This window comes from Lathyrus oleraceus, chromosome 6 (assembly GCF_024323335.1).
Source record: "Lathyrus oleraceus cultivar Zhongwan6 chromosome 6, CAAS_Psat_ZW6_1.0, whole genome shotgun sequence".
In the NCBI taxonomy this organism is placed as follows: Eukaryota; Viridiplantae; Streptophyta; class Magnoliopsida; order Fabales; family Fabaceae; genus Lathyrus; species Lathyrus oleraceus.
In genome coordinates this window covers 9,147,198-9,157,758 of record NC_066584.1, presented here as the reverse complement: position 1 = coordinate 9,157,758, position 10,561 = coordinate 9,147,198, and the positions used below count along the sequence as shown (strand labels likewise).

The 10,561-nt window shown below is 43.4% G+C and overlaps 1 protein-coding gene across 1 annotated transcript; it reads left to right on the top strand.

The window, feature by feature from the left end:
- Positions 1-3,594: 3,594 nt before the first annotated feature.
- LOC127093637 (uncharacterized) lies at positions 3,595-8,249 on the top strand. The gene is made up of 3 exons (XM_051032577.1): positions 3,595-3,678; positions 6,065-7,230; positions 8,236-8,249. The coding sequence occupies exons 2-3, from the start codon at positions 6,111-6,113 to the stop codon at positions 8,247-8,249; spliced, it is 1,134 nt and encodes a 377-aa protein (XP_050888534.1). The 5' UTR covers positions 3,595-3,678; positions 6,065-6,110.
- The last annotated feature ends 2,312 nt before the right edge of the window (positions 8,250-10,561 follow it).

Here is a 10,561-nt window from a genome sequence, read left to right as displayed (position 1 = left end):
GGTCATCAACATTCTAACATGAATTTGCTCAACTAGCTCTTCAGGTTGTGCAACCTCAGCTATAACAGGAGGATCAATTACATCTTCAACAAGTGGTCCAACCACATTTTCATTTGGAGCAAAACCTCCATGAGTAGTGAATGATCTAGCATTATAAAAATTAGGCAGTGACTGTAACACCTCAAAATTTGCCCTCCTCTCTTGGGACTAGCATTTAACATATTACATATCATTTTAGGTCATTAGGCATTGCATATTGCATATCATGTGGTTACATTGTGCAAGTCATTCTCCCAAGTCTTGTCCAGCAGATGAGAAAGTCAAAGTGCAAGCCTAGGGTTTATTGACTGATCATTGGCCATCTGAGGATTGGGCTGTGAATTAGGGTTTTGTGATTCTCAAAGGATATTGGTCTTCATCTTGATTGAAATGATACATCATCATCATCATGGTTTGGTATCATCAGGACATTGAAGCATAGTCCTTGAGATTAGGGTTTTGACCACTGGTCAACCCTAATCAGTTGCATTGGGCCAATCAGGGCATAATCAGGAGATGGGGTTTATGAAGGAGATGAGGATCATTTTGTGACTATATGGTGCTTATGGAGGCTAGGGTTCTATCCTTGAGCCATTTCATCAAGAGTTTGAGGCTCAACTTGATCAGTGCGTAGCCAAATTCATCTATCAATCAGAAAAGTCAACTGTGGTCAACTGTACATGATCTGATGGATTTGGAGGTGGAAATGAGTTGGATACATTTCATTCATGTTGGAACAAGTGTTGAATGACATCTCAAAGCTTAAAACTGAAGAAAATCAAGTCAGGACAAAAACTGCCAAAAATAGCAAGTGACTTGTAATTGAAGTTTCCAAAAATGGAAAGTTTTGGACTTCAAAGCCACGTGTCCAAGGAAGCTTCAAATGAAAATTTGTCCAACATGAAAGTTGTAGATCTTGCTCTCACCTTTCCAAAAAGTCCAAGAACATGAATTTCTCATTTGTGGTTGGCAAGTTATGGATTGATCTAAGCACAAAAAAGTTGAATTTCGAAGGGGCATAACTCTTGATTCACAAAGCCAATTCATGTGGTTCTTTTTTTGAGCAAACTCCATTTGACATGTACTATCATAATCCATCATCACATTTCATGAAAACTCATCACATAAAAAGTCCATTTTTCAAGTGATTTAATTTTAAAAAGTGGAGGGAAAAAGTGATTTTGAGAAATATTCATGGTTTACACATAATTTCACTTGCATTGGCTTACAAACATCATTTGAAACTTGCTTCAAAACATATTTTTGAGTAAATTTGAAGGAAAATTCATGCACTAGTCACCATGCATTTTCATGCATAGGGTGAAAACTCAATTTGCCAAAACACTCCCTAATTCATTCATTTCATTAACATTTGGCTTAAGTGTGATTAGAGAGTGATTAGTAGAGCATATATATACTCTAATCATAACAGAATGGGGGAGGTTAATCATTTTTTCACCATTTTTGGATCTTGAAACTTTTTCCCTCCAAATTTTCTCTCAATCAAAACTTGAAAATTCTCCACATAGCATAGCATTTTTCTTCCATATTCTGGTTTATTGAGTGTAGTGGATGCAGAATCAAGCATTGGATCATCAAATTCGAGCAAAATTTGTGTACATTTCAAGCAAACTCATGAAGATGGAAGTGGAAAATTAATCAAGATCTAGTTCGTTTCAAGCTTCAATTCACACATAAAGCTTCAAGTTATCATCTCAGGAGCTGATTTGGATCGTTTAAAGCCTTGGATCGTGCACATTTAGGGACTGCTCTTCAAGAGGTTCAGTTTTCGAATCTCTCAATTCTTAATTCCATTAACATGTTTAGATAGAGTTTTTCATGCTGATTAATCTGATATAAAATTCGTGTGAAATGGATAAAAAATGAATGAGTTATGCTTGCTTAAAGTTTGACATGTCAAAATGTTTTTGCTCGGATCTCTTAATCCATGGATTGTTAGGTTTAGATATTGATTGATCTGTAATCTACATTGAAAGAGCTTTCTGTTGATGTATGCATCTCAAAATTCTGGAAACTTTTCTGAACACAGCTCCGCCGTCTTCGCGAAGAAGATGGTGGAAACCACCGCTGGCCATACGCGTATCACTATGCGCCATACGCGTATCACTGTGCGTCATACGCGTATCACTATGCGCCATACGCGTATCACTGAGCCACCACTGGCCATACGCGTATCACTGTGCGCCATACGCGTATCACCTGCAGCATGTTTTCAAACTTAAAATCCATTTTATTTTTCCCTACAATTTCCATATGCATTGTTTTCCAAACTTCAAAAATTCATAAGTTCTTCATTTTTTGTCCAAATTTGATGAGACTTTTTGCATTATTCTCCTTGTGATGTGTAGGTTTTTTATGGTGATTTTTAATATTTTTTTCACGTGTAGAAAAATAAATTGCCTAGGGTTTTCTCATGTATGTCCATTTTTGATACATTTTGGTAATTGATCCATGAAATGCTCATATCATAAAATAAATTTGTGCCAATTTTTTGTGATGATTCCTGACTGGTTGATGGTCATTTATATGTAAATTTTGTGGATTTTTGATACCTGGCCTTTGAGTTATGATTTTTGGAACATAGGTGTGACAATTTGTGTCACACCTCTTGATGTCAACTTGTGGAATTTAATTGATTGGCCTATACATGTTAGAATTGAATGAAATTTTGCATGGTGTTTGGTTGACATGTTAGGATGTTGTATGAATTTTTGTAGAATTTTTCACTGCCTTTTCTAATTGATCATGATTTTTCATTTCTGGTGATTGAATGTGCAAGTTCATATGACCTAGGTTGGTAGAATGATTGGGAAATGCTCATGTTGTACTGTATGGTCATGAAATTTGGTATGAATGTTGTAGACACATAATGTGACCTCCCTGTTTTGGTCTCATCCATTTCTTTTTTGTTTTCAATGAGATATGAATTTTTGAAGTGGATGTATGCATTGATGGTGTGAATTGGAGCATAAAATTGTGTCAGTTTTTGTTGGTTTTCATTGACATGGTTCCATTTGCCCAATTGAGCTCAAATTTGACATGGTAGACCTTGATTGACCCCTGTTTAGGTGTATTTAATTTGAGATTTTTTTGATGTGTTTTGGTATGGATTTGAATGCAATAATTCTGTTTGGATGTTTGATGCTTCTTTTGAACCAATATGGATTGTTGTGTGCATGAATTGAACTTGATGGATGATATAAACATGAGACCAAGGATGTTTGCTCTTGTTTGATGTTAATTTGATGTTGGATGGTGGATACCTTGCTGTTTTAACTTTTTTCTTGCTTTGGGACCCTAGGCTTGGCCTAGTGGTCTAGTTGCTAATGTTTGCTTGGTTTTTCAGGATCAAAAGCATAATGTACATGGAGAATGATACAAGTTGATTTTAATTGATGTTGTGGATGTTTGTACACTAACATAACATTGTTTTGTAGGTGTTGGAGCTTGGGCTTAAGCCTTGAGCTTGCTTTGTGTTGTATTGTTTAAACTGTTTGATTGTTTGCTGTACAATTTGTCTGATTGAATACTAACTGAGTTTGATTGTTTCCAGGTACTTTAGTTGCTTAGTTCCTTGTGAACTTTTGCTTTGCTTTGCTTAAGCAACTTGCATTTGAGGTATAACCTTCTTACTTCATGTAGTCTGGAGACCCGGCTGTTACCGGGCCGGGCAAATTGTCTGAAGTCCTCCTTAAGAGGCAATGATTGTGTATGTTTATTTTTAAGCCCAAGCAGGAAAAGTCCTTCAAAGAAGGCAATTGGTGGAAGTTAGGGACAAGCAGCCTGTCCCCCACTATTCAGTGAGTCTTCTCCTTGCTCCCATTACATGGTTGTAGCATTGAGATCAAAAGCCCAAGATCTGTTGTGTCAGAGTCATCGAGTATAGAAGGGTTCCCCTATTCTGGACCCATGCTCATTTGTCAGCTCTCCCTGGTTAGGGATAAGAGCTGTGAGGTCTGATCCTCACTTCACCCTTTCATCTGCTTCACCTTAGCCTCGTAATGGCAAGGTTAAGAGCAAAACCAGCCTGTACAGACGACTCGCTTCGGCAGTCAAACCTGATTGATTGAGCCCCTTGTTTGGTTATAGTGCGTGTTATGTGGATATCTGATTGACATGCTTGTTTGAGATACCTGTTCTCATTTGATGATATATGATTGTGTGCTTGTGTGCTAGCTTCTTTCCTGGTTAGGTTAGTTTGCTTATGCAAGTAGGATAGAAACCTGAACTTAGGGCGACTTTGCATGACAACATTAGGCTCGAGTCTCAGCTCCCTAGTGTCGTGTCTTTCCCTCTGTTTCTGGTTAGGAGAGTTTCTCCCCTGTTAAGGGGAACTACATCGCCCTGATCCTCGTGCCAGACGAGGTATGTAGGCAGGTGGTCGTGCGAGACCACTCCGGGCAACCTTTTTCTTTTTTGCGTGTGTTTACTTGTTATCTGACTGTGCTGTTTGGTGTTTTGGTTCGGATGCCGACGTAAGCCCAGTGATTGGCAGTCGGGCTCCCCGTTTGCCCTTTCGAGTACATGTTTTGGTTCGGATGCTGACGTAATTCCATCCAGTGGTTGTCGGGCTCCATGTTTGCCACCCTTGTTTGTTTTTGTTGTTTTGTGTTGTTTGGCGTGCGTAAGCCGAACTACAGAGGCTCTGATTCTTGTTCCAGACAAGATATGTAGGCATAAGGTGCGATACCTTATCGAGCTCGTTCTCTTAACCCCACCTGCGTTCCCTGTGTGTGTGTGTGATGTTTAGCAACCTTTTCTTTATTCTAGGACGTGGATCCCTAGGAGTACCTAGGACGTGAGGGGTGCTAATACCTTCCCCTCGCGTAACCGACTCCCGAACCTTTTCTCTCTGGTCGCGAGACCATGTCTTTCCAGGTTTCTCTGAGCGTTTCCTTTCCCTATCTTGGGATAAATAACGTTTAGTGGCGGCTCTGTGTGTTTTTATTTTTAGGCTCGCCGGTTGATTTTTCGCAGGATGCGACAGCTGGCGACTCTGCTGGGGACGTGGATGTAGACCTATGCTGGTCCATCGTCCCTAAGCGAGTCCTTCCTAGCGTTTTAGGGTTGGTTTGGGTTGCTTATTGTGTGTTATTTATTGCATTTATTATTCTAACCCTTGTTTATATATTTGCATTAAATACTTGCATGCATCATTACTGTCATGTTGCCATCTTCCTCTGCAGGTGGTTCTGTTGTTTGGGGTGGGTGTTCTGAGTGGGGCTAAAACCCAGGCCCGAGTATACACCTAGGACTAGTGTGGTCTCACGTTGCCTCTTTCATGTTAGATCAACATGTGCCTGGCGGCGTGATGTGCCACAAGCCGGACGAGGCTCAGTTGATAGTGCTCATCTTTGTGGAGTATCCACTTTGTTTGAGTCACTCCATCTGAGTTGTTGACTCTGGTGACCGATCATTTCCCGGATCTTTGGTTTAGAAGATTTTAAGAGAGCTACAATGGCACACCCGAAAGGGCAAACCCATTGAGTATCTCCGCCCGATTGTCGAGACTATTATCCGCCTTAGGATGGCTTGATTAGAACTTACCTGTGAGGGGAGGGGGTTCTGTCAGATGTTTGTTCAGATAGCCTTCAGATGGTGACTTTTGATCAGAGATTCAGAGACATAACTATAAGTCGGATTTATGGTCATTTATTGCCGTGACGCCGGAGTGCTGTCCGTGACTTATCAGTGGGGATCCGTTTATTTCAGGATTCCCCGGGCCGAGTTATTTATCAGTGGGGATCCGTTTATTTCGGATTCCCTGGGCCGATTCAGATAGAGATGGTTCAGTGATGATGATGATGTATCTGTCTTCCGTTTATTTCGGAACCCGTGAGTCAGAATTGTGATTGTGTATTCCTCAGATGGTTGTGATCAGTTCAGAAGCCAGATTCAGTGCAGAGGATCAGATGACTTGGAGGATGGCAACGCATTGCATTCATTCATCAGCATCATTACATTTTGCATTAATTGCATCTAACACATGTTTACCCATATGCAGGGACACTTTTGATCGAGATTCTGGTTGAGAGACTTGCTGCTCCGATATGAGGACCGGTCTGAAGCCCGATGTTGTATACAGTTTCTTTGATCCTGAGATTGGTGTGCTGAAGGATATGGTAGCATTGATTACTCCTGACCATGTGGGGATGTTTAGAGAGTCCTACGGTGGTATTCTGAAGACGGTTTTCAGGCTCACTGACTGTGACAGGAGCGCCATCCACACTCTTCTTCAGTTCTATGACCCGGGGCTGAGGTGCTTTGTATTTCCAGACTATCTGTTGGGGCCTTTGATGGAGGATTATGTTAGCATCTTGGGTATTCAGATCCGGGATCAGATTCCTTTCCATGTTACGAGGGTAGATCCAGATGTCCTTGGGATTTCACGTGCTCTTTATTTGAGTCCGGAAATGGTCAAGGAGGGTTTGAAGGAGAAGGGAAAGCTACCTGGGTTTCATTTGAGTTTCTTGGAGGCTAATGCCAAGGAACATGCTGCAATGGGTAACTGGAAGACGGTTTGTGCTCTGATTGCTGTGAGCATTTATGGGATCGTTCTGTTTCCTAACCAGAAGAATTTCGTGGACCATAATGCTATCAGGTTGTTTATGCAGAGAAACCCTATTCCTACTCTGATTGGAGATGTGTACTACTCGGTTCATAACAGGAACGAGAAGCGGCGAGGTGGTCTGATCAGGTGCTGCTCTCAGTTGCTCTTTAGATGGTTCATGGGATATTTGCCTTCCCGAGGTGCCTTTGTTCAGATTGATCCCAGTGTCAAGTGGTCCTTCCGGTTGATGGGTCTGCGGGCTGAAAACATTGCTTGGACTCACAATGGTTTAGCTGGTCGGGACTTCGTATGCAGTTGTGGGAGTTTACCTAATGTGCCTTTAGTGGGAGTTCAGGGTTGCATTAATTACAACCCGATGCTTCTCCGGAGACAGATGGGATTCGCTATGGAGGTTCCTCCTCTCGGGCGAGAGATTCAGGAATCCTTTTACTTTCCGATTGATGGCACCCAGGCCAAGCTGAGGCAAGTGTTAGATGAATGGCGAGATATCCAAAGGAAGGGTAAGGTTCCGTTTGGTAAAGTCAATTGTCAGTATTTTCCACTTTTTGAAGATTGGTTGCGGAAGAGGATTGAGTCTACATTTCTACCGTTTCCTGGAGGTGACTCTGTGTGTCATATGATTGAGGGTCCTAGTTCTTCTGTTAGCATGGAGGAATTCCTTGAGATGAAGAGGGCCAGAGATCAGTTACTTGCAGAGAAAGCTGAATTGGAGAGAAGTGTTGCTCGTTTTCAGGCGTCCAACCAAGAGATCAAGATGAAGATGGAAGATCAAGACAAACGGCATGCCTTGGAGGCCAAGCGCTTTGAGATGGATACAGCCTATTATGGGAAGATCAGTCAGGCCTTAGCGTCGTCCAACCGGGAGCATGACATCACGAAGGAGAAGCTGTTCAGAGCATCGAAGGTGATTGAGGATGAGAAGAGGAGGCAAGTCCTTGTCAAAGATCAGAGAGATGATAGAGTCAGAGGTCTCATTGCTGAGTGGGAGGCGAAGCTGCAGGTCAAGGAGTCAGAGAAGCTAAAGATCATTGCAGAGAGAGATCACTATATGGCAGAGAGAGACCACTACTTCAGGCAGATGAAGATTCATCAGAAGGAAGTTGGGAGACTACAGCAGGAGAACACCGAGCTCAGGTTCGCCGCAGAGTTCGCAGGGATGGAAGGCGAGATGGGGCCACCTGCGGGACCCTCATCTGGATAGATCTTGCATTTGTGTTGGATTACCGTCAGGCTTGTTGACGGAATCCACTTGTCTGTATTTCTTTCTTATTCTGGAGGATTGTATTTGATATCTGGTTGATGTATGACTATAGCACTGTTTGTGCAATTTTTTGGTTATGTAATGATGGTTTCTATTCAGTGATTGGTTGTCAAGCTTTATTTGCTTTACCGTATGCACTTACACAAGCACACACATGGTTGGGGGTATCATGCTAAATCACGTATCTCCGATCTGCACGATGAAATCAAACACTACTAATCAGAATATTGATGCCGGATTGTTATTTGTCTCGATGATGCCAGGGTCGAGAGACAGAGTGTCCTTCATATGGATAGGCACTGCATACATGCATAATCATGATAACTTGTGTTTTATTTTGCAGGTGACTATTACTAACGTGTTTGTTTGTAACCAGGAATCATTGCTCGCGCTCGAAGAGTAGTACCCCTGCACTCAACTCGCCCTCACAAATATTACACAAGAAGAAACACTCCCAGACTCATGGAGCTTCCCAGTGCTGATATGCTGGAATTGAAGGAGAAAATGACCGAACTGATCAATATAATGCAAGGTTTTGCCATTGGTCAGAAGGCTCTCGCAGATAAAGTTGAGAAACTCGAGCGGGTTTCTGCTCAGAACAGTGGGGTCAACCTGGATGGAGTCTCCAACCAGGGGCAGGGATCTCGTGATGGTGGAAAGAGGACAACAGTTGGTCTGGTGAATAATGCTGGTGCTGCTGGTCAACCTGGGCCTAGTCAGAATATGAAAGACAACTTTGTGCCTCCGTTTTATGGTTTTGACGAAGATCAGGAGGAAGATAGAGAGGCTGACCAGTTCTCTATGCGAAATGAGCCTTTTGTGCCTTACGACATTCCTCCTCAGAATAAGGAAATCCAGCTGCTGGCTGAGAAAATCAAAGTGCTGGAGAGCTATGCCACGCCTGGGGTGGTAAATATGTCCAACATGGGGCTGGTGGAGGGGATTGTAATCCCTCAGAAATTCAAGGCGCCCGCATTCGACAAATACAATGGCAGTTCTTGCCCGGAAACTCATCTCCAGGCATTTGTCCGCAAAATCTCAGCATACACCGCGGATCAAAAACTGTGGATGTACTTTTTCCAGGACAGCCTGTCTGGAGGCTCCTTGGAATGGTACACCAAGTTGAGATCGTCCGATATCAAAAGCTGGCAAGATTTGGGAGATGCTTTCTTTAAGCAGTACCAGTTTAATGCAGATATGGCTCCGAGTCGTACCCAGCTGCAGGGTATGTCTCAGAAACATAATGAGGGCTTTAAAGAGTATGCGCAAAGGTGGAGAGAGTTGGCTGCCAGAGTTCAACCTCCGTTGGTAGATCGGGAGATGTCTGATTTGTTTATGGGGACCCTGCAGGGGCCATTTGCTGAGAGGATGGTAGGTTGTCCTGTCACCAACTTCTCCGACATTGTGGTGGCGGGGGAAAGGATAGAGAGTTGGTTAAAGCTGGGCAAAATTCAGGGTGCGTCTTCTTCTTCTTCTGGTTCGAAGAAACCTTTTGGAAATAATGGTGGGCAGAGGAAGAAGGAAGGAGACACCAGTGCAGTCTATACACAACATGGACCCAGTAGGGAACGTTACTTCCAGCACACCGCTGCGGTAACAATTCCTGCTGAGTCTCATTCAGCACAACCGCAACAGCAACAGCAACAGAGACAACAACCCTTTCAACAGAGACAACAAAGGGCTGGTTATCAAGTCCGGGGCAGAGCGCAGGACAGACAATTCGATAGGCCTCCGGTGACCTATGCCTTTTTGTTCAAAAAGTTGATGGATTTGGGCCTTGTGCAAACCAGAACTCTGGCACCTCTGAGACCTGATCAGAGGCCAGCCAGTTATGATGAGAATGCGAAGTGTGAATTCCACTCGGGTGCGCCCGGGCACAATATTGAGAACTGTAAAGCTTTTAAGCATTCAGTTCAAGACTTAGTGGATTCCAAGGCCATTAATTTCGCGCCATCTCCCAATGTCAATGCCAATCCCATGCCTGCGCATGGTCAGCGGGGAGTAAATGCAATTTCTGGGGAAGACAGAGTGGGGCTGTTGGATGTTGATCAGCTGAAGACGCCCTTGACTGAGGTCAAGGGGCAATTGCTGCTGAATGGGGTCTATCCGGGCTGCGGGTCTGATTGTGCTGAGTGCACTATTTCTGCAAATGGTTGTGAGCTTCTGAGGAAGCATGTCCAGGGTTTGATGGACGGTGGTGAGATTGTGATCGAGAAGGCTGGAGGAAAGAAGGGAGAGGTCTCCACCATAACCATTTTCTACGACCCGGTTGATTTGTCAAACCTGGTGGAGGAGGCTCCAGTTACCATCACGGTACCTGGGCCGATTCCCTATGACAAAGATGATGCCGTACCCTGGCATTATGGTGGGGAGGTATATTGTAATGGTGAGAGGTTGGAGGAACAATCTGCTAGTGAAACCACCGTGCTAAAGGTGGATAATGCCGGTCCCAGTGGTTTCACTCGCAGCGGTAGATTGTTTGCTCCCGACGCATTGAGAAGGGGGGAGGAAGAAAAAGATAAAAAAGAAAAGGCCGAGGCTTTAGCCAGGGCAAAGGGAAAGGTTGTGGTGGATAATGGTAGTACTCCTGTGATGACACCGGCGCCTGCGGGGTCGGATAGTAAATTTGATGATGAAGCTGAAGAGTTTCTGAGAATAATTAAGAAGTC

Coding starts and splice junctions, on each gene's coding strand:
- LOC127093637 (XM_051032577.1), top strand. CDS start 6,111: ATGAGGACCGGTCTGAAGCCCGATGTTGTATACAGTTTCTTTGATCCT.